The 23,324-nt window shown below is 49.9% G+C and overlaps 1 protein-coding gene across 4 annotated transcripts in view; it reads right to left on the reverse strand.

The window, feature by feature from the left end:
- ADGRD2 (adhesion G protein-coupled receptor D2) overlaps positions 1-17,858 on the reverse strand; it is a 63,478-nt gene extending 45,620 nt beyond the window's left edge. For all 4 annotated transcript variants that reach the window (XM_081896367.1, XM_081896365.1, XM_081896364.1 and 1 more), the window contains exons 1-10: positions 17,723-17,858; positions 16,927-17,001; positions 13,759-13,822; positions 13,162-13,383; positions 10,800-11,438; positions 9,728-9,826; positions 8,204-8,289; positions 5,005-5,286; positions 2,789-2,900; positions 282-410 (exon numbers count right to left, since the gene is read on the reverse strand). In XM_081896367.1, coding sequence (XP_081752493.1) covers positions 282-410; positions 2,789-2,900; positions 5,005-5,286; positions 8,204-8,289; positions 9,728-9,826; positions 10,800-11,438; positions 13,162-13,383; positions 13,759-13,822; positions 16,927-16,998 — 1,705 coding nt within the window. In that variant the 5' untranslated portion in view covers positions 16,999-17,001; positions 17,723-17,858. The remainder of the gene's footprint in view (positions 1-281; positions 411-2,788; positions 2,901-5,004; positions 5,287-8,203; positions 8,290-9,727; positions 9,827-10,799; positions 11,439-13,161; positions 13,384-13,758; positions 13,823-16,926; positions 17,002-17,722) is intronic.
- Between the last annotated feature and the right edge of the window lie 5,466 nt (positions 17,859-23,324).

The following is a 23,324-nucleotide window of genomic DNA, read 5'->3' on the forward strand; positions in this document are numbered from 1 at the left end:
AAGAGAGTCCCCGCGCCACCCTAACCCTAACCCGAATCCTAACCCTAACCCTATCCCTTCCCCTACCCCTACCCCTTCCCCTTCCCCTACCCCTACCCCTTCCCCTACCCCTACCTCTAACCCTACCCCTACCCCTACCCCTACCCCTTCCCCTTCCCCTAGCCCTGGGTGACCTTGGGGGGCAGTCACTGCCTCTCACAGGGACCAAGTGAGGAGGGGGAGAATCAAGAAAAGTGGGATATGAATGCAATCCATTAAAAATAAATAAATCCCCTCTCCACCTCTCACTCTCAGCCTCTCCACTTCTTCCCTCGGGACTTCGATCTGGTCTGGAGCGTCTTGGTTCAGCATCATGTACGCAGCGCCATCAGCTCTTGCTCGGTCCAGAGACACACGTCGCACTTCTACTCCTGGGGAGCAAAGGGTCAAGGTAGGGTCATCTTAGAAGATACTGGGCTACCTGCAAGGAAAGGGCTGACCTGTTCAGCAGCCAAACAGACCACCCATTTAAAAGAGAGTTGGAGAGACTCCCCTTCAAAGCTCATGAGAAAGGAAAGATCACGTGTGGAAATGCAGGGGAAGAGAGTGTGATGGGAAAAGTGATGTGGAAGCCTGTGAGCCATTTCCCCTGAAAGGAATTCCTCAGGCATTTGGACCCAGAAAAAGTGGAGCCTAAGAGCGTATATTAGGGACGCGGGTGGCGCTGTGGGTTAAACCACAGAGCCTAGGAATTGGTTGGTGGTTCGAATACCCGCGACGGGGTGAGCTTCCGCTGCTCAGTCCCTGCTCCTGCCAAACTAGCAGTTTGAAAGCACGTCAAAATGCAAGTAAATAAATAGGTCCCGCTCCGGCGGGAAGGTAAACGGCATTTCTGTGCGCTGCTCTGGTTCACCAGAAGTGGCTTAGTCATGCTGGCCACATGACCTGGAAGCTGGACGCCGGCTCTCTCAGCCAATAAAGCGAGATGAGCGCTGGAACCCCAGAGTTGGTCACGACTGGACCTAATGGTCCTTTACCTTTTAAAGAGCATATATCTAACCGTCAAGTCAGACTCAGCTGGCAGCAGTTGCAGCAAGGAAGGGGAGGGGAGAGGCTCTCCTGAATACAACCCCTTCGCCACACGAGAGCGCCACGCTTTTCTCACTTAAAAACATCTCTGCACATCTATGAGCAGGGAAAGAGTTTCTACATGTGTGGGCCCTGTAACCGTGAACCCCATAACAAATTTAGAAATTAAGTAATACCAGATGACATAAGTTTTTTCCAATTCATGCATTGTTAGTCTAACAGTGGGGGGGACAGAATTCTGCTCAATATTTCACTTGGTAGGTCTGCCCTAGCAAAGTAGCCTTGCTTTGTACTCGAGATCTCTTCTTCCCACTGACCACCCCCCCATCCACTTTATAAATAATTGGGGCAGAAATATGTTCCTGCTGTGACTTAGCCTCAGAAAAATGCTCGCTTACGGAGGAAAAACTTTCCTCTTTTTGTGAAGATAAGTAAGTTATGCGCTGTGCCCTTGAGTATAATCTGTGCATTTTTTATCTGCAATCAGTGTCATTTTCTTATCATAGCTCAAGATAAATTGCAAAACCAAAGAACTCAGTATCTTCTCTTCCACATGGCGCCCTCTTGTGGCACCTGCATCAAACGTCACCATCCCGACTGATCTTCAAAATGTTGTCGGACTACAACTCCCATTGGCCATGTTGGCTGGAGCTGATGGGACTTGTAGTCTAAAACACTTAAGAGGGTGTTAAATAGGAGGCCATTTGTGGCTGCTCTAACCTGCAGGCTGAAAATGGCCTGTTACAATAGCCTGAAATCTTGGCTCTTAAGAAATCACAGCCTGCTTAAGAACAGGCTGAGAAGAGCTGTTCTTTGGCTTCTGGGTCAGGCCAAAGGCACAGGAGCCAATTCCTAGGGGCCATGGGGGCTTCAGCCCCCACAAAAAAAATATTTGAGGGGCCAGGCCTCCACAAAGTGGATGGACATTCCCATTCCAATGGTGTGTAAGCACTGCGTCATGTGATCAGTTATGCAAGGTGGGGCTTATCTGGCCCCCCACAATATTTTATTCAAGTTGGCACCCCCTGGCCAATGGTCCATGTAGCCCTGTTCCCACAGTGGCCCAGTGGGGAACCCTCGAGCAGGATCCGAGCACCAGAGCAGTGTGTGTGTGAGAGTGTGTTGGAACTAACCTACCGCACAAAGGCAATTATTTATAGTAGTTGCTCCACCTATGCTACTGGCATGTGGCCCTCAGAAGGCTAGCCAGAAGGAATGTTGGCCCCCGGGCCGAAAAAGCTTCCTCACTCCTGCAGCAATAGGGAAATGTGGCTTACATGCCTTCATGTAAGATTTAGGTTTGGTGAGGCCTAACTCTTATTTGTTTTTTTATATCATATTTTGGAACTGTACACTCAGGGGGTTTTTTCCCTTTAAATTTGAGAGTGGGCTCTGGTTCGCCAGAAGCGGCTTAGTCCTGCTGGCCACATGACCTGGAAGCTGTCTGCGGACAAACGCCGGCTCCCTCGGCCAATAAAGCGAGATGAGCTCCGCACCCCCAGACTGGACCTAGTGGTCAGGGGTCCCTTTACCTTTTACCTTTACCTTTACTCTACACAGTACTGGGGGGGGGGTGCACCACAGATTTGTGTAACAGCATTAGGATATTTGCAGTTTTATTTTCAATTCCTTTACTACTGAATTTCTGGCATCAAATTTGCTTTGACAATTCCCCAGGCTCTTCCTCCCCTTTGCACCCCAGAGCCTTGCTGCTACTCACCAACGTTCTTACTCCGGATGGTGACCTTTGGCCTCTCTGCACTCAGGAGCTGATGGAGGCTGGAAACCATCTTGTCCATGTTTTCCACAACTGTCATGGGTCCATCAAGGATCTGAGGAGCACAGGAGCAGCTGCCTAAACCTTATCATCATCGTCATCCGACTTTGCCCATGGTCTTCCCTGGCCCTCCTCCCGCAGGGAACTCAAGACCTACACTGGCTCCCAGGACATTTCTGAGCACAATTCAAAGTGTTGGTGCTGACCTTTAAAGCCCTATATGGCCTTGGCCCAGTAGACCTGAAGGAGTGTCTCCACCCCCATCATTCAGCCCGGACACTGAGGTCCAGCGCCGAAGCCACTGTGAGAAGCCAAGTTACAGGGAACCAGGCAGAGGGCCTTCTCGGTGGTGGCACCTGCCCTGTGGAACGCCCTCCCGTCAGATGTCCAAGAGAAGAACAACAACCAGACTTTGAGAAGACATCTGAAGGCAGCCCTGTTTAGGGAAGCTTTGAATGTTTGATGCATTACTGTATTTTAATATTTTGTTGGAAGCAAATAAATTATTATTATTATTATTATTATTATTATTATTATTATTATTATTTGTACCCCAGCCACTCTGGGCAGCTTCCAACAAAGATTAAAAATACATTAAAATGTCACACATTCAAAACTTCCTTGAACAGGGCTGCCTTATTATTATTATTATTATTATTATTATTATTATTATTATTATTATTATTATTGCACTCTTCCAATCTCTGAGGGGCTGCCCCATTGAAGAGAGCAAAGGCTGCTTAATGCATTGCTGGGGCTGGAACGAAATGGCCCCTGGAGTCCCTTCCAAGTGTACGACGGTTCTATGATTCTATGACTTCTCTCCTGCTTAAGCTACTGAAGGGTAGATTTTGGTCAAAGATTAGGGAAGCTTCTTGATAGCAGGGAGGGTTTAAGAATGGAGCCAGTCACACAGAGGGAGGTGGTACGAGGCATCAGATAATCCTGATGGAAACGGAAGCAGAGTTTGCTTATTTGCCCCATGTCTGGAGCAGAAATCAATGAACATGATTGGCATTCACCTTGGTTGTCTTCAGCCCGACAATGATATGGAACCAACTGGGATTCCTGCATTGCAGCGGGTTGGACTAGATGACCCCAAGGATCCCTTCCAACTCTGCTGTCCTTTTATTCTATGAGCTGCCCTTCCAAACTGAATTGCGTTTCCTTTTCATTGAAATGGATGTTGTGAAATAATGTAGTAAATCATGTAATAAAGTACATATTTAGTTGCCTAAAATTCTGCCCAGAAGCCTAACTGCTGTGAGCGTAGGTGTGATGCAACTCATTTAATTAAGGTGTGTACCCAGGGATATTTATTTCCTTATATATTTCTACCATCCTGAAAATCTTCCAGCAGAGGCCGGGCAACCATCTAGTGTTTGTTTGTTTATTTATTGTGTTTCTGTCCCACCTCCCCCCGCCCGCCAAAAAACCCTCCAAGGAGCTCCAGGTATCCCCTCCGTGTTTAACCCCCCAACAACCGCCCTGTGAGGTCAGTGGGACTACAATACAATATCTTTATTGTCATTGTCCCATACAGAACAATGAAATTGAAAAATCTACATAAGACATTCAAAAACCCCTAAAAACTCTGAAACCACATTTTAAAATACAACATACTCCTATAGAGACTCCTTACACGGCGTTTAAAACCAAAATCGCATTTGGGTAGAAACTGTTTCTCAGGCGGCTAGTCCTAGTCTTGATAACCCAGAAGGCAAAAGCTGGAAGAGATCATTTCCGGGGTGGGCACTATCCTGCACTATCTCTGCAGCTTTCCTATGGCACCTGGAAGCGTAGATTTGATTCAAGGTGGGAAGAGGGCACCCAATTATTCTCTCCGCAGTCTTTACAACCCTGGACAGCATTGTTTTTCCCCTGACCGTGCAGCTCCCAAACCACACACACAGACCATAAGTTAATACACTCTCAACAGTACAATGGTCAAATGCCATCAACATTACTAAGAGGCCTGCATTGTGTTCCAAGGTCACCTCTGTCATCTTCATGGCCCTAGGGTCTCCCATGGGTACTGGTCTGGCCACATACTCTCAAGGACAGAAAGGGATGGTGGACTATCAGGGCTGCTTCAGCTTTCTGGATTTCCTGCCTCGAACGTTGGGGCTCCCCTTACTTCTAGGAAGCCATGATCTTACCGGCTTTATTTCGGACCACTCCTCAGCATTCTGCTCCTCCAGGATTGCCCCGGCAACTGCCACGTAGTGCTGCCCCAGCTGCTCCAGCGTTGCCAGTTCCTCTGGCTCGTTGGCATCCATGTCTGAGACCTCCTTCAGCAGTTGCAGGATGCCCAGAAGAGCAGCTGCCTCCAGAGATGGAGGCTCAGCCTCCGTCAGGACACTCTCCACCACCCCTAGGTAACCAGCAGCTACTGAAAGGTCCACGACTCGGGCTTCTGCCTGGAAGACACTCTCGGGAATCTGTAGCCAGAAACAAGACGCCCAGGTTAGAGAAGGGCGACTAAATGGGGAGAGGGTGGGTAAAGGGGGGTGTGTGTGTGCCTTTTGGAAAAATCCACCCAGATGTGTGTGATATGCACACAGGTCTGTCTTAAGCAGATGCGGCGCAGGGGTGCAAAGAGCCACCTGGCCTCCGCCCCCCCAGGTTGCCCAGTCCCAGGCGCACAGAAGGGCAGAGCTGGCCAGCAACCTCAGCATCTCGCTGGCTCAGTCACCCCCACACTCACAGCACAGAGCCGCCCACAGCAGAAGAGCCCCCCCCCCCCGCGGCGCTCCAACTGACGGGCGGGCTCTTCCCAAGACGCAACTCTGGGGCCCTGGACTCTCAGCCTGGCTCCCTTGAGAGCCCAGCGCCCAGGTGCCCCGCACCCCTAGCACCTATGGGTAAGACGGTCCTGTCTGCACAAAGCCGTTTTTGAAGTATTTTTTAGTAGCAGTGCATCCAAAATCTGTTATATGGGGACTTTGGGTCGGGAGCAGCCCACAAGCTGAAGGCACTTTAGGCGAAAGTGTGGGGAAGCCACAAACCCAGGGGGTGGGAGGAAGGAGGGGCAATGTGGAGAGCTGAGATGAGAAGGTGTGCCAATAGATGTCTGCTCCCCACAACCAGACTTTGAGAAGCTTTGCCCACCGTGGGTCCCCTGAGACAAGGCAGGACACGTGTCACGTGTTCCCAGAGCTGTGGCTCAGTGGAAGAGCCCTGGCTTTGGGTGAGGAAGGTTCCAGATTCAACCCCCCACCATCAACATCTCCAGGTAGAGCTGCAAATGGCCCCTGCCAGAAATCATCCTGAAGGTGGGAATGTAAGAAAGTAAAAAAACTTCTGGGAAATGATGTATAATGAGATGAAAAAGATGTTGGAATACACATTCTTAAAAAAAGAAGAAGAAGCATTTTTACTTGGTATTATAGGTGAGGATATTAATAGACAAGATGTTAAATTGTTCTTATATGCAACAGCAGCGGCAAGAGTATTGTTAGCTCAGAAATGGAAGCAAGAAGAAATTCTGACAAAATTAATGGACTATGCAGAATTAGACAAAATGAGAAGAAGGATTCAAAACCTGCGGGACCAGAGAGTCACAGAAGATTGGAAGAAATATACGAACTATTTGAAGAGCAACTGTAATCAACAAATTGCGCTAGTTTTGTAAGGAGAAATAGATGAAATATTGCAGAGAAAGAATAAAGATATTAGCTATGAGATTTAAAGGTAATAGTGAAAGTAAGAAATGTATATTAAGTGAACAGATTGGAAAATTTTCAGATGTGATTGATGGAAGCCAAAAAAAAATTGTATAAGATGTAAAAGTATGTTTAATTATTGTTGAAAATGATATGTTTAAAATATATATATATATATATATATATATATATATATATATATATATATATATATATATGCAGGTTTTGGTGTCCTCGGGTGTCTTCCCGTGTAAAAGTTGGGGTGTCTAGGCGACGTTTCGACGAGGTCTCACTCGTCATCTTCAGGCTGGTGCTTTCGGCTTCTTGTTACTGGAACAGAGCAGGATCTCAGTGTTTGAGTTCCTATAAATACTGTTGAGGGGTTGTGGTGTATAGCCTCCAATGTTCTGGGCAGAGAGGATACCAGCAAAACAGGGTTACGAAGCTAATCCAAAAAGAAACACCCCCCAAAAACCAAGACACAGAAGAAAACAATGGCATGGCCCTCCTTCCTTATATCAAGGGCACTACAGATAAAATTAGCAAAATCCTCCATAAACACAATATCAAAACAGCCTTTTGCACCAACCAAAAAATAGCCAATATCCTCAGAAACCCCAAGGATAAAATCCAGTTGGAAAACCAAGGGGTCTATGAAATACCCTGCAAAGTCTGCCCAGCCACGTACATTGGACAAACAAACAGACGAATAAATGCACGTATCGCAGAACACAAGAATGCCGTCAAAAAAGAAGAAAAAACTTCCTCTCTTTTCCAACACATGAAAGAAACAGGACACGAAATTAATTTTGCAGATTCCAAATTGCTCTTTAACATGGAACATCACCACAAGAGAATAATCATGGAAGCCATCGAGATAGAGAAACACCCTCACAACATGAACAAGCGTGACGACACATCCCGCTTGCCAGACATCTGGAAATTAGCCCTCCCCACAAAAACTGACACCAGATCCAGAGGCACACAGAACGCCATCACCAATCAACCACACCAGACCCAAACCCAGACCCTCTCCACAGATAAATTACAGACACCATCCAGTAGCCAAACCATGGAGGCACCTCCGGATGCTGCACCCCCCTGCAATCCCTACACAGATCTGGCTGACACAAGCCACAAAACCACAGCTCGCCCCTACACACGAAGCCAAGCCAGAGCACAACTAAGTGCAGTACAGCCATCTTCTCAGAAAAACTCTTCACAAAGTTCAAGAGGTCAAGACACAAAGACTTTAGCAACTAATCCACACCTAATGACCCACCTAAGTGGTACTCAGGATATCACTCAAGAAATCACTCAGGATATCCCTCAAGTAATTAAGGAACAAAAGAAGAAAAGGCACACTAGCCTGGGAACTTCCTCTCTGCCCAGAACATTGGAGGCTATACACCACAACCCCTCAACAGTATTTATAGGAACTCAAACACTGAGATCCTGCTCTGTTCCAGTAACAAGAAGCCGAAAGCACCAGCCTGAAGATGACGAGTGAGACCTCGTCGAAACGTCGCCTAGACACCCCAACTTTTACACGGGAAGACACCCGAGGACACCAAAACCTGCATTCCTGTACCCGTGAAAATCTACGAAAGCATATATATATATATATATATATATATATATATATATTTCTGAAGAGCCGCCACCAGCCACTGTGCCAAGGCTTTAGACTCACCACTGTCGCATTCGCTCGTGCATTAACCTGAGCTATGAGCTGTGGGACAGGTTTCGACTGTGTTTTCTTCAACTGCAAATAAAGATCTGAGGGGGAAACAACAGACATGCAAATGGAAGGTTTTGTTAGAATTCCTGCTCCGCGATTGCAGTCATGGGATTGTTGTCTATCACATGACGGTGTATGTTTTGACTCCACAGAGTGGGAAGTGACGGCGACAGGATGTTTGTGTTCCTGTGTTCCGTGAAGTGGGACTATTGTCCTTTGTTCTTTTTCTCTTTGCTGTCTGATGCTAGAGAGAGGGAGCCATGTTGCAGTGCTCCATGTGTGTGTTTACATGTAAATAAAGTCGATTAGCCAAAATGCGAGTTGCTGAGGTCTGTCACGCATGATGCACAAACTCTGCAGATCCCTAAGTGTGCCGGTGTCGCTTGGCATCGGTCGCTGTGATGTTCGGGCTGAAGAAAGATTTTGAAGTTCCTGAACGATCGACCAGGAGGGAGGGAACATGCCAGTCGGGCAGGTGTCTCTGCCAGGGTCCTACTCGAGTGTAGGCTGAACTCCGGACAGGTTGTGGAAGGTGGTTTATGGAGCCAGGCAAAAACTTTCCTCTTCCACCAGGGCTTTGGCTGATTAAGCCATCTACGGCCTTTTAAGTGTGATAGCGGGGGAGGGGTGTTGCTATTATGCTATGTAATTTGTGTTTTCATGTTGTATTTTCATGTTGTAAACTGCCCTTCAGATGCAGGATGGCATATAAATTTTAATAATAATAATAATAATAATAATAATAATAATAATAATAATAATAATTCTTTCCACAGCCTTGCAAGGTAGACAAGGTCAAAAGAGAGCAACTGGCCCAAAGTCACCCAGAGCACTTTGTGGTCAAGGGGGGAGTTGAACCGGTGTCTCTCAAGGCCCCCTGTCTGACCACAAATCCAGGCTGATCCAACAGCTGGAGATACCAAAAGGACCCTTCTTCTCTGTAAACCAACCCAGTGATGAAGACCTGCTTCAGAGGCACAGTTTCCTTGCTGAAGAAGGCATGTCAGGGCCTTCCCAGTGCTGGCTCCAAAACCTTGGAACTCTCTTCCAGAGGAAGTGGAATCTGATCCCTGGCTCCCAGCCTTGTGGCACTTTGAGACTGAGGAATATGAGCATTTAAATAAATAAATATTCCATTATTGTTATCAAATAAACATTCCCATTAATAAAAAGTGGCTTGTGTTTTAATTAATGGGAAGAGGGGGTGAACCCCTCTGGTAATTGTAGCTTTGTGGGAGGAATAGGGGGGCTCTTAACAACTCTCAGAATTCTCAGTGGACTACAGTTCCCATTATTCTTATTCTTTTTTGGGGGTGCTTTTAATGCACTGTGCAGATGGGACCATACTGACCAAAGTAAGAGTCACACCTGTGACTCCACCCACTTCTCTCCGGTCCACCGATTGCTGGCACAAAGGAATGGGGAGCGTGGGCCACAGGGTGAGCCTGGAGATAAGGATAGTCAGAACTGCCATACCTTTCTTGTAATGGCAGACAAAAGGCAGCAGCTGCAGGCAAGGAGCATAAGCAAGGCTTCCCTGGACGACCTCAAACATTCGGCATTCTTCCACAGGCCCTGGGAGAGAATAATGATAATGATAATAATAAATTTTTATTTATATCCCGCCCTCCCCAGCTGTGGCCGGGCTCAGAGCGGCTAACAACAATAAAAGTAACACAGCATTCTAAAATCAATTCATTCTAAAATCAGTTCAAAATCAAATTAATGACAGCCATTGGGCTAGAACAAGAACAGCAACCTCCATCTACTAGATGTTTTGGGAAATTGTTTGTTTGTTTGTTTTCTATGGGTTGGGACACCCCTTGAAGCATCGTCACCAAATTCAGTTTCCTGAGGGTGGAGTTGGCAGACTCTGCCAACGTCTTGGATTCTAGGTGTCGCTTTGAATCAAGACGTCAGACCAAAACGCAACTTTGGCGCGAGTTTACCCAATGTTGGTGTCATGGGTCCAAAATCACAAATCACGCTATTTTTAGTTTTATAATTGCCATTTTTCCCCCCCCTAAAAGCTCCCAGGCAGCGCCAGGCACTCGCTGCCACTAGGTCCTTATAAAGCACCTTACTTCCACCCAGCTCTCCTGTTGATGCCGTTGCCCCATCTCTCCGCCGCCCCACCCCTCCCCCACTGCCTCCAGGTAAGTGGCGTTGACTAAGTCGTCAGGAGGTCCGGTCACAGGTATCGCCCCTCCCTGCCACCTGCTCCTGCTCCACACACTTTATTCGAAATACACTCTGCCATTTGTGTACTTGCAGGTAGCCGAGTCACACAACCTGATCACCACGGACATCTTCATCTCAACAAGCCCATTTTGCAATGGAGACCCAAGAGAGTTCAAAGCCCTTCCAGCCCAAGATGCCTACTAAACCAGGAAGAAGAACCGATGGCTCTCCAGTTGGGACTACAACTCCCATCATCACTGGCCACGGTCTGCAGGCCACAGGGATCCCCACCCCTGTCCTGGGGCAGCTTCCTCTCCTGCCCCCATCCAATAGAGGCTGGTGCAGTCACAACCCGAGAGCGCTTTACCTGGGCAGGTGAGCTGCACTGTGGCCTGCTGGATGCTGGCTTCCACCTCGAGGATGTCGCTGCTCCAGGCAAACATGAGGCTGTCTTGGATAGGGATGCAGGAGCGCACTTTCTCCATCTGCTCCCTGCTGAGGACCCTCCGCCAAACATGCAAACCAGTGAGGTTCCCGCTAAAGGACTCTTTCTCCTTGAAGGCCCCACCCAGGGAGTCCTGGTCTTGCCCGATAATGAACATCCCATGGCCATCCACAGCATGGGAGGCGGAAAGCCCTGTGGCTGAGGCCTTCTCCTTCCCGTCAGCGTGGATGGCCCATGCCCCATTCTGATGCTGCCATGTGACACAGAAGTGGTGCCACTGCCCATCGGCACGAAAAACGGGCAGGTATGGGGAGTGGTGCCCATGGAGGATGATGGCAAACCGGACGAAGCCATCCTCGTCAACGAAGCCACGCAGCTGGAACTCGTTGATGAAAGCCGGGACCGCGTAGGAGAAGACAGTGGAGATCTCCACAGCCTCAGGGTCCCACTGGACGTGGGCGCAGGCACTCACGGCGGGCATCTCTGGGAAGTCGGCTAAGACCTTCACAAACTTGGTGTCCGTTTTGTTCTTGAAGATCAGGATTGGTGCAGAGATGTTTCCTGGGGGTGGGGGAGAGAGATGGGGATGTGACCAAGGACTGTGAGGAGAGAGACTCCATCAAGCAAGGCCTCCTTCCACCTGCCTTGCTCTACCCTCTAGTCTCTGCTTCTCAATGTGTATTGCATTGTTTTATGTGGCTTGCTGTTGTTTTAGTGATTATAGTTTAGATATTATTTATTGTAACTGTTGAGTGGATTTCTGTTTAACTTTTATATGTTGATATTATTATTTAATGCTATTCTAATGATTGCTGAATGTTACTTTTTTGATGTAGGTTGCCTATTTTAAAGTTCTGTTTTATTATCACATTTTTGTGTTGCATTAGATTGTTATAAGATATACCTTTTTTGTTTCTTCAGCTTGTAAACCGCCTTGAGTATTGTAAGATAGAAAGAGAGTATACAAATTACAAATAATGATGATGATGACCCAACATTTAAGACAGTTCCGGTTGCCTCACATCAAAAAGCACATTGTAGAGTTGGGAAAAGTTCAGAAAAGGGCAACCCAAACGCTCTACGGGACGGAGCGATTTCTGTATGAATAAAGGTTGCTGTATTTGGGACTTTTTAGTTTGAGAGAAAAAGCAAGGAAGGGTTATGTTAAGTTGTGGGTGAACATATCAGATGACACAGCGATTCTTCAAACAGCTCTTCTTTATTCTGAGGCCAGAACAGAACTGAACTGAAGGGCTCAGTCAGCCTGCTTATATAGAGCTCCAGTACCACGTTACTGTAACAACTTTCTAAAACTATCCAATCACTGAATGTCACTTTCGATCCTTCATTTGCATAACTATCTACAGTATCCTCCTACTGGCCCAGGGTGAGAACTTCAGTACATAACAGGTTACATCATAGGATTTTTTAAAAATAAAATTATGCATAGCCAGGAGAAAGTGGAGAGAGAGAAAAAATTCTCTTCTCATCACACTGGAACTTGTGGTCGTCCAGTGGAGCTGAATGACGGAAGATTCAGGACAGATAAAAGGAAAGCCCTTCTTCTTGCAGCATAGAGAGTTATGCTATGGAACTCTGATGGCCACCAAGATGGATGCCTTTAGAAGAGGATTGGACCAATTCCTGGAGGAGGAGGAAGAGGAGGAAGAGGAGGAAGAGGAGGAAGAGGAGGAGAAGGAGGACGAGGAGGAGGAGGAGAAGAAGGAGGAGGAGAAGATGGAGGAGAAGGAGACGGAGAAGGAGGAGGAAGAGGAGGAGAAGGAGAACAAGGAGGACGAGGAGGAGGAGGAGGAGAAGGAGAAGGAGAAGATGGAGGAGAAGGAGAAGGAGGAAGAAGAGGAGGACGAGGAGGAGGACGAGGAGGAGATGGAGAAGGAGAAGGAGGAGCAGAAGGAGGAGGAGAAGAAGGTGAAGGAGAAGGTGGAGGAGGAAGAGGAGGAGGAGGAGGAGGAGGAGGAGGAGGAGAAGGTGGAGGAGGAAGAGGAGGAGGAGGAGGAGGAGGTAGAGGAGAAGGAGGAGGAGGAGGAGAGGGCTGTCAATGGCTACTAGCCAGTATGGCTGTGCTCTGGCCTCCACAGTTGGGGGCAGCCATGCTTCTGAATACCAGTTCTTGGAAACCACAGGAGGGGAGGGAGAGGGCCCTGGTGCCCATGTCCTTCTCCCTGGTTTCCCACAGGTGTCTAGGTGCACATGGTACTGAGAGAGCCGGTTTGCTGGACCAGGTGGGCCATTAGATTCAATAGTGCAGCATATCTCTACTTACGCCTCTGCTTCGGCTTCTGCAGGAACACCTCCCGGTCATCCAGCCAGACTGCGCTCTGGACTTGGTGGGACTGCAGCTTCTCCCCAAGAGACGCCAGCTCAGATGGCAACCGAGCGAAGCGCTGCTGGCAGTACCCGTCTGCATGCCACCAGTCCTGGAGGATGGGCACGTATTCATACACGTCTCCCAGCATCTCAATGATCTGGGGGACGGAGCCAGGATCTGCAGGGGAACCACATGGAGGGAAAGCTAAAATAGCTGCTGTGATTCCTGCATTGCGGGGGGGGGGTGCACTAAATGACCCTCCAGGTCCCTTCTGATTCTATGATTCTGGGGTGGAAGTGAGTTCAACTTCCTCTGCCAAGAAGTCCCATGGCTGGCATCATTTTATCATTCATTTTATCCAAGGTGCTTTTACCCTGCTGTTCAGCTGAAAACACTTCCAGAGTGGCCAACAAATCAAGGAAAAAACAATACGGCCCCTGTGCAGTTGGGCCAGAATTGGTGCCACGTGCTCAGATTGCCTTGCCCCCAGTGAGGAACTTGGATGCTGACTTCTGCAGATAAACACACAGAAGCACAAGTCAGGATACTCACCCCTTGCAGTGCGGTTTTCAGCCGGTATGGCGAACGCCAGTGTGCTTCTCGGGAGAAGGCCAACCTGTGAAGGAAACTCAGCTGCTGTGTTTTGGAGCAGGCCTCTCCCAGGTAAGACCAGTACCACCCCCTCCCCCTTGCAAAAGAGACATTGGTGGAGTCTTTCCCCCATCCTCTCACTCATCAGCCAGCAATCTGCATGGCAAAGGAATGGGTGGATAGCAGTGGCAATTCCTTCGTTCATTCATTCACTTACTTATTACATGTTTATACCACTTTTTCCTCCAAGGAGCTCAAGGTAATGTATATTACCCAACACTCCTCCGTTCATCTCCACAACAACCCTGTGAGGCAGGCTAGACCGAGAGGCAGAGACTGGCCCAAGGTCCCCAAGTGAGCTGCATGGCTGAGCAGGGGGATTCAAACCTTGGTCTCCCAGGTCATAGTACAAGACTCTAACCATTACAGTGCACTGCCTTATTTGGGGAAGGGTAGGAGATTAGCCCTCATCAATATGGCCAATAAAAGCGTTGAAGGAAATGTTTGAATAAAGTGCCTCTGAGCAAAGTGTCCTTCAGGGGCTTCCAGGTCAATTATCACCAACCTGCTATTGTAAAAGGTTAAAGCTGTGCCAGTTGAACATATATTTAAGCCTTAATATATATTTAAGGGACGTGTGTGGCGCTGTAGTCTAAACCATAGAGCCTAGGACTTGCCAATCAGAAGGTCAGCGGTTTGAATCCCCGCGGCGGGGTGAGCTCCCGTTGCTCGGTCCCTGCTCCTGCCCACCTAGCAGTTCAAAAACACATCAAAGTGCAAGTAGATAAATAGATACCTTTCCAGCAGGAAGGTAAACGGCGTTTCCATGCTCTGCTCTGCTTCACCAGAAGTGGCTTAGTCCTTCTGGCCACATACCCAGAAGCTGTCTGCAGACAAACACCAGCTCCCTCAGCTTATAGAGCGAGATGAGCGCGCAAGAACAGAGTCGTCCGTGGCTGGACTTAACGGTCAGGGGTCCCTTTACCTTTACCTTTAAGCCTGAATTGTCACTGACTAGTTATTGCATCTCCTTGCCATTCTGCCTCCACCATACCGCTTCCCCCAACTAAGATTTCTATTCAGGCACCTGGCAGAGTGAGCTGCAGTCGCAGCAATAAATTTCTTGGCCTTTAAGGTTCCACAAGACTTTCCGGTTGTTCCCCCAAGTCACAACTTTGCCCACCGCCTTCTAGACTTGCATGACTCTGGAAACTGAGCACGGGACATCCTGCAAGTCCCTCACTCGGCTAAGTGCTTGTGTGAACAGGACAGAGCCAGGGCTCTCCAATCTGCAGGGCTGAACAGCACTTGGGGACACAGGTTGATAAACCGTCAAAGATTTATGGCTTTATCTGCCGTGGCAAAAACAGTCCCTTGTTGCAACTATTTTAATGGGCAAATTTATTAGGACACCAGCATCTATGGGGCAGCATCTGGGGCAGGCATGCAGGGCCAGGGCCCCACTCCGCAGAGGGACCAGGAGGGGCTCCGAGAGCCAGTTAGCAGGTCAGACAAGGACAAGGGAGGCCAGGCTTCAGATCCCTGCTCCCCCTTGAAGCTCCCCTGGGGGGGGCAGCCTCTGCCTCTCAGCCCAGCCTCCCTGGCAGGGCTGTTTTGTGGATGAGAGCCTTGAGCTCCTTGGAGGAACAGGGGGACATGAATGCAAAGAGTAAGGACAGCAAAGCGCTTTTTGGAAAGTAGGGCAGACCCACTGAGGAACATTGGGCCAGTCCTCTTCTCACCCTAGCCTACCTCACAGGGGTGTTGTGAAGATTCAACAAGGAAGGGGAGGACCATGGACACCACCTTGGGGTTCATGGAGAAAAAAGGTGGGATATAAATGTAGTAAAAATATTTTTTTGAAGCAAGTAAGGTAATACACATGGGACGCAGGTGGCGCTGTGGGTTAAAGCCTCAGTGCCTAGGACTTGCCGATCGAAAGGTCGGCGGTTCAAATCCCTGCGGCGGGGTGCGCTCCCGCTGCTCGGTCCCAGCGCCTGCCAACCTAGCAGTTCAAAAGCACCTCCGGGTGCAAGTAGATAAATAGGGACTGCTTACCAGCGGGAAGGTAAACGCCGTTTCCGTGTGCGGCTCTGGCTCGCCAGAGCTGCGATGTCACGCTGGCCACGTGACCCGGAAGTGTCTCCGGACAGCGCTGGCCCCTGGCCTCTTGAGTGAGATGGGCGCACAACCCCAGAGTCTGTCAAGACTGGCCCGTACGGGCAGGGGTACCTTTACCTTTACCTTTAAGGTAATACACATAACCAACTTAGAAGACCCCTCCTCACCCCACTCAATAAGACCTGGAATGACCTAACTGCAGCGTTTGCAGACTAGAATCTCTGGAGGCTGATGGCAAATGTTGGTTGACCTTTAAGGCAGGCAAGCTTTGTCTTGGTTGTTACCCGTCCTCCAAACCTCCACATCAGAGCATGGTAAAGGTAAAGGGACCCCTGACTGTTAGGTCCAGTTGTGACCAACTCGGGGTTGTGGCGCTCATCTCGCTTTACTGGCCGAGGGAGCCAGCATACAGCTTCCGGGTCATGTGGCCAGCAGGACTAAGCCACTTCTGGTGAACCAGAGCAGCGCATGGAAATGCCGTTTACCTTCCCGCCAGAGCGGTACCTATTTATCTACTTGCACTTTGACATGCTTTCAAACTGCTAGGTGGGCAGGAGCAGGGACCGAGCAACTGGAGCTCACCCAGTCGTGGGGATTCGAACCCCTGACAAGTCCTAGGCTCTGTGGTTTAACCCACAGCACCACCCACGTCCCACATCAGAGCATGAGGAGGGGCCAAAGGAGCACCATCTAGACCAGCAATCCTGTTCTCACAGTGACCAACCCAGTGCCTCTTGTTGCGGGAAGCCTGCAAGCCGGAATCGGAGCGCAAGAGCACTATCTCTCCCTGCAGTTTCCAGCAACTAAAATTCAGAAGCCTTGCTGCCTCCAGCCGTGGAGCCAGAGAGGGGCCACCTGGCAAGTCGCCCCTGGCAGCCCACCACTTCACGAATTGGTCCAGTCCGTGCCCCACGGGAGCCTTGAACGGGAGACCGGTGCCCCCACCCAGCCATTGGGCAGAAGGATCGCCGTCTGCCCCCCCCCCGCGACCACCTCCAGCAACATTACCAGCAGTCCGAGAAGCAGAGAGCCAGGCGCCGAGAGTCTGCAGACCATGCCGACCAGCTTGCCAGCTTTCATTCTCTGCGTGAGGGAGAGAGAACCCCTTAACTCAGGGCACCCCGAGGCTGTACAGAAGGGGGGAAGAAGGACCTGGGCTCCAGGGAGGGGGGAGGGGCGCTGTCTCGGTGGACCCAGGTCTCAAAACGCAAGAGGCGACCCAAATGCACCAGAGAGGCTCAGTTTCAGAGCTCTCTGGAAGATGGATGGGTGTCCAGGAGAACCTGCCAGCAGAGCTTTTTTGAAGATCGCGCGCGCGCACCCCCCGCGGCCCTCTCTAAATGTGGTTTGGCTCGCTTGTCTGAGCCACCTGGGCTGCTTCACTCTTCCTAGGCAGCGGTTGGCACCTCGCGGGAAGCGGAGGGCAGCCGCTGGCCCTTGAACAGAAGCTTGATTCCGCCCAAGTGTCTCCTGTCCATCTTTCCTGGGGCTCTGGAATGCCACCGCTCCCCACAACTCTAGCGCCCCGGGAGGTGGGTGATGCGTTATCCTCCCTCACTCGCCACTGTCGACGACTGCTTTGAGGACCGTGTGCCCGGCGCTGCGCAAAGGGGGCCGTCGGAAGGGCCTTTAAAGCGGGCGGCCGGCCGCCCGCCCCTCGGCTCTTCCGAACATGCAGAGCCTACCTGCTTAAACCCCGACAGCGCCCGACCCGTCGAAGCACAGCGAACTCCGTGGGGGCGCATGGAAATATAGGGAGGCGAGCGCCCCCAGGACGCCCCCAAGCGCCCCATCCCCGACTCACCTGTCCACCTGGGAGCGGGGAGGCGGCCCGGCCACCCTCATGGTCGGTGTCACTCAGCGCACTGCGCTGTTGAGCAGAGAAGGTCCTGAAAGCGGGGAAGCGCCCGGGATGCAAACTGCTGTAGCAGAGGCGCGTCCAGAGAGGCCAGTTCTGCTCTCTACACCGCCGCCGCCCCCTCCTCAGGCACTTTGCCCAAAGGGGGCCGGCAGAGCCCCGCCCAGCCAGGGCACAAAAGCCTCACCCTCCGTCTCTCTGGGAAAGGGCCCAAGCCCGGGAGGGGGAGTATGATTCACCCAAAGTCGGGGGGGGGGCGGGAGAGATGGAAGGACAGCCCGTTCTCAGGCCTCACCTCGCGCAGTTCTGAAGAAGAAAAGCCCTAAAAATTCTCCCCACTAATGAAGTCATTTTTAAAGAGCCATGACAGGGGCATAGGAGAGATTTCAGAGAACCTTAGAATTGTGAGGTTGGGAGGTACCCTAAGGGTCATCTAGATCAACCCCGTGCAATGCAGGAATCTCAGCTAAAGAATCCCTGACAGGTGGCCATGGGCATAGATGGGTGGGGCAGTTGCCCCCCTTCTAGAGCAAGTAAAGCCAGTGTGGTGTAGTGGTTAAGAGCGGTGGACTTGTAATCTGGTGAACCGGGTTTGCTTCCCCGCTCCTCCACATGCAGCTGCTGGGTGACCTTGGGCCAGTCACACTTCTCTGAAGTCTCTCAGCCCCATTCACCTCACAGAGTGTTTGTTGTGGGGGAGGAAGGGAAAGGAGAATGTGAGCCACTTTGAGACTCCTTCGGGTAGTGATAAAGCGGGGTATCAAATCCAAACTCTTCTAAAGCAATAGAAATGCTTAACTAACTGACCAATCACGTCGGTTCTGCCCCCACCTAACAAAAATACTAAAAGGTAAAGGGACCCCTGACCATTAGGTCCAGTCATGGACAACTCTGCGGTTGTGGCGCTCATCTTGCTTTACTGATAGGTATATGTTACTTTTCTAAGCTAAGTCTGCCTTCTGGGATCCGATTGTGAACAGAATGATGCGTGAGTAAACCTTTTTATACTTTTATAGAATACTGTGTCGTGTCTTATCTTTTAGGAGGGAATAAGGGGAAAATACCAGAACAGTTATTATAGAGGCTTTAGCGAGCCTGAGCTAACGCATCCGCTGTGAGTTTAAAAAGGGGAATGTTACTCTGCTAAATTGTGAACTTGTTAACACAAGTTGGAAAGGCTATAATCAGACAATATATCCTCTCCTCTCCTGCATCCCTGAACATTCCCACACTTTCATTCAGCCCCATGACCTAGAACAACAGCCAGAGTTGTACGTAAGTGAGCTGGGCTAGAAGCAGGATGGAAGCTGGAGACCTAGAGACATGCTTGCTCTGGGCTGGATCCAAAGCTTTGATTACTGTCTTTCATTTTGTAGTTGTCTAATTGGTGCTCATACATAACGGAGAAGGAAGATCTGTTAATTCTGCAAGCCCTTCCATCTAACGCTCAGGTTGCATAGATGTGTAAATAAAACCATATATTCTAAAGACACCACAGTCTCCACTGACCTTCATTCTGGGGAAACAAAACCTGCATGAGCACCTGGAACCCCTGGATTCTCTCATCACTTGTAGATTGGGGTGGCCTGCAACAGTTTGCTTTGAAAAACCTTTGCAGGATCCTGCCTGGGGCCGAGCCTTGCTTTGGAAATGCCAGCTTTGGTGTCCCTGTTAAGTAGCAGTGGGCACTGGGAGAAAGCAAGAATATACACTGCGGAAGTATTTCTAAAGTTTTGGGGAACTTTCCCCCAACCTACCTCCTCACCAAGAAGAAGAAGAAGAAGAAGAAGAAGAAGAAGAAGAAGAAGAAGAAGAAGAAGAAGAAGAAGAAGAAGAAGGGAGAAAGCCAAAAGGATGGATTTGCAGAGAATACTTCTTGCCATAGCCCAGTAATAAAAGCGCTTCAATGCCATATAAACGAAAGTGGTGAGATTTTAAACAAGTGCTCCATTCAAAATGTTTAAAAAGTGTGAAAACAGGGCCCCTCGAGAGTTTCAGATTCAAGTGAGAGATCTGATAAACATGGTCTCTCTCTCTCTCTCTCTCTCTCTCTCTCTCTCTCTCTCTCTCTCTCTCTCTCTCACACACACACACACACACACACACACACTTCTGAATGCCTTAAGGCCAACCCCGCCAAGAATTTCCCGGCTCCTCCGTTGCTGTCTTTCCCACAGTTGCCTCCCTTGCCATCCGCTCAATAGCAGCCAGCTCAGAAAAAGATGGGTGGCTGACGTTGTGTCTTCTTCCCCCCCCCCCCCGCCCACCAACCCCCCCATGGGCAAACCACATTCTTCCCCTTTTGAGGGAGACGTTCCCCTTTGAGCAATGCCCCATTTCAGTGAGATGTTTGTGCTGTCCCTCAGACTGGTGGGCAACTGCCTTTGTCCTTCTGGGCCTCCGGATCCCTGCCCCCCCCCCAGCACAGCAATAAATCTCTGAAAGAAAGGCGGGAGGAGGGAATCTGCGGCGCTGCCTTCCTTAGTCACTGCGGATGACTAGCGGATGGTTTCATGAGGAAACAATTCCACCTGAATCGCATGGCGAGGGGGGACAGCGGATTTGGAGGCTGCAGAGAAACATCTGGCTGCTTTGGGGGAATCTATTGTATAGGGTGGAGGGTCTTGCCCCGTTAATTCCCCAGCCCAATTCTCCAGTTAGGTTTCTAAGTCACAGTTTTGTGTCCAGCCCAGAGCAAGAGACAGTCTTTTGTCGTTCCAGCTTCCAGCATCAGCCAAAAGCCAGACACACAGTTCCACTGGGCCTCTTGTTCCCCATTCTAGGATGACGGGGCGCCCAGCCAGAGGAAGCCACTCACTATCTCTCAGCCTAACCTACTTGTTGTGAGGATGAAATGGGGAGGAGAACCAGCATGAGATCCTTGGAAGATAAAGGTGGTATATTAATGTAACTGGGACACGGGTGGCACTGTGGGTTGAAGCACAGAGCCTAGGACTTGCCAATCAGAAGGTCAGTGGTTCGAATCCCCGCTACGGGGTGAGCTCCTGTTGCTCTGTCCCTGCTCCTGCCAACCTAGCAGTTCAAAAGCACGTCAAAGTGCAAGTAGATCAATAGGTACCACTCCAGTGGGAAGGTAAACGGCATTTCCGTGCGCTGCTCTGGTTCACCAGAAGCGGCTTAGTCCTGCTGGCCACATGACCTGGAAGCTGTACGCCAGCTCCCTCGGCCAATAAAGCGAGATGAGCGCCACAACCCCAGAGTCGGTCACAACTGGACCACGACTGGTCAGAGGGCCCTTTACCTTTTTATTAATGTAATAAATAAATAAGCAAAATACAGCAAAAAGAGGGGGAAAGAGCATTAAAATATTTTTGGAATTAAAGACATTCTGAGGACCTAACAATAAGTGTGTTATGTTGCCAGTGTGTGTGTGTTTTTAAGTTGATGTGCGGAAGCGATTTTGCAGGAGGACTGCAGTGCCTGGGGGGGAGAAGCTGGATCTTTTGCACCACAGTCATGGAAGGATACAGAGAGACTTTGAACTCTACATCAGGCAGACCCATCCGAAATGAAGAGGACCTCTGGTGCCTCTAAAATATCAAGAGCGGAGCTGTGATAGGAAAGAGGGAGAGGGGAGCTGGCAATTGTGTGAGTAAGTGCCAAGTGGCAGCCATGTCCCTGGTGCTTTCCAGCAGAGGGGGAGCCCTCCTTGAATCTGATGGGGGGGGTGGGCAAAGAGATCTTGGCCCCTAGGAGTTGCTGCCTATGATTTCCACCTTAATCTTTTGAAAAACAGGTGACTAAAGAATTCTTGTTGAGTTAGTCAGCAGGTTGGCCTTACGAAGAGTTGTTATTATTGCTGTTGTTTTTCCATACGCTCGCCTCCTGCCTTCCTGAGTCCTGGCGGATTGGGCTCATTGAGAGTCTAAAGCTGCCACCAATCAGATGCCTTTGGCTCCTCCGACAGATGACTGGTCTCCGAACCCTTGGCAACCGCTGTCTGGGCCAGCCAATCCGCAGTGGTTGTCACTCAGGTCCCTGTTTGCTCTTTGAATTCCTGCTCCATGGATGCAACCTGGTGCCCAGAGCTCATCAGGGAGGGAGGGTGAGGCGGGTGTGCCTGACAAGAGGCTCTGCAGTGCATGGATGGGCAGCCCAAGTGGGCTTTCGAGAAGTAGCCTTACAGTAAGGTTATCAGATTTTTTCCAATGAATTCGGGGACACTTTTCAACTTCAATGGATTTTGCATGAGGACTGATCTGTAAATCCAGGGACTGTCCCCGGGAAACGGGGACGTCTGGTAACCTCAAAGGTAAAGGACCCCTGACCATTAGGTCCAGTCACGTACGACTCTGGGGTACTGGCGCTCATCTCGCTTTATTGGCCAAGGGAGCCGGCGTCCAGCTTCTGGGTCATGTGGCCAGCATGACTAAGCTGTTTCTGGCGAACCAGAGCAGTGCACAGATACGCCATTTACCTTCCCACTGGAGCAGTACCTATTTATCTACTTGCACTTTGACGTGCTTTCGAACTGCTAGGTTGGCAGGAGCAGGGACCGAACAACAGGAGCTCACCCCATCGTGGGGATTTGAACCGCCGACCTTCTGATTGGCAAATCCTAGGCTCTGTGGTTTAGACCACAGCACCACCCGTGTCCCCTGGTAACCTTACCTTAAAGCAATATCCCTCATTTATGTTGGGACAGAGAGACAGAGACACAGAGAGGAATCCATCTAACGAGTCCTGCCCTTTTGCAACCTGCGCCCTGCTGACATCTTGGGCCAAAGCTCCTCTCCCTCATAGTTGTCACCTGAGTGCAGCCATTACAGCAGAGGGAAAGATGGGAGGCAGCAGGCTCAATCCGTCCAGCTCCATCAGGCACCTCTGGTCCCAGAACTTTGCAAGCTGGCCATGATAGGTGTGGGATGTAATGTCAAGGACAACATTACCTGTTTTGCTAGAGTGGACATGCAGGGAATGTTGGTCCAGCTGGTCGAACTTCCTGTTACACCTGGCTAGAGCATCCTTCCTTTGCATGTGACTAATAAGTGGGCGTTAGTGATATATGGAAGTGAGAGCTGGACCATAAAGAAGACTGATCACCGAAGAATGGATGCTTTTGAATTATGGTGCTGGAGGAGACTCTTGAGAGTCCCATGGACTGCAAGAAGATCAAACCTCTCCATTCTGAAGGAAATCAGCCCTGAGTGCTCCCTGGAAGGACAGATCCTGAAGCTGAGGCTCTAATACTTTGGCCACCTCAGGAGAAGAGAAGACTTCCTGGAAAAGACCCTGATGTTAGGAAAGATGGAGGGCACAAGGAGAAGGAGACGACGGAGGACAAGGTGTTGGGACAGTGTTCTTGAAGCTACCAGCATGAGTTTGACCAAACTGCGGGAGGCAGTGAAAGACAGAAGTGGTCCAGGGGGTCATGAAGAGGCGGACACGACTAAACGACTAAACAACAACAACAAATGTGGGGCGTACAGCTTCCGTGGAAGGAATGAGAAATCTCCCAAGCTGACAATGTGTGGGTGTGTGGTGGTCTAGTAGGGAGGAAAGGCACGGGTGGCCGCAGTTTCTCCAG

This window comes from Podarcis melisellensis, assembly GCF_964234715.1.
Source record: "Podarcis melisellensis genome assembly, chromosome: Z".
Taxonomy (NCBI): Eukaryota; Metazoa; Chordata; class Lepidosauria; order Squamata; family Lacertidae; genus Podarcis; species Podarcis melisellensis.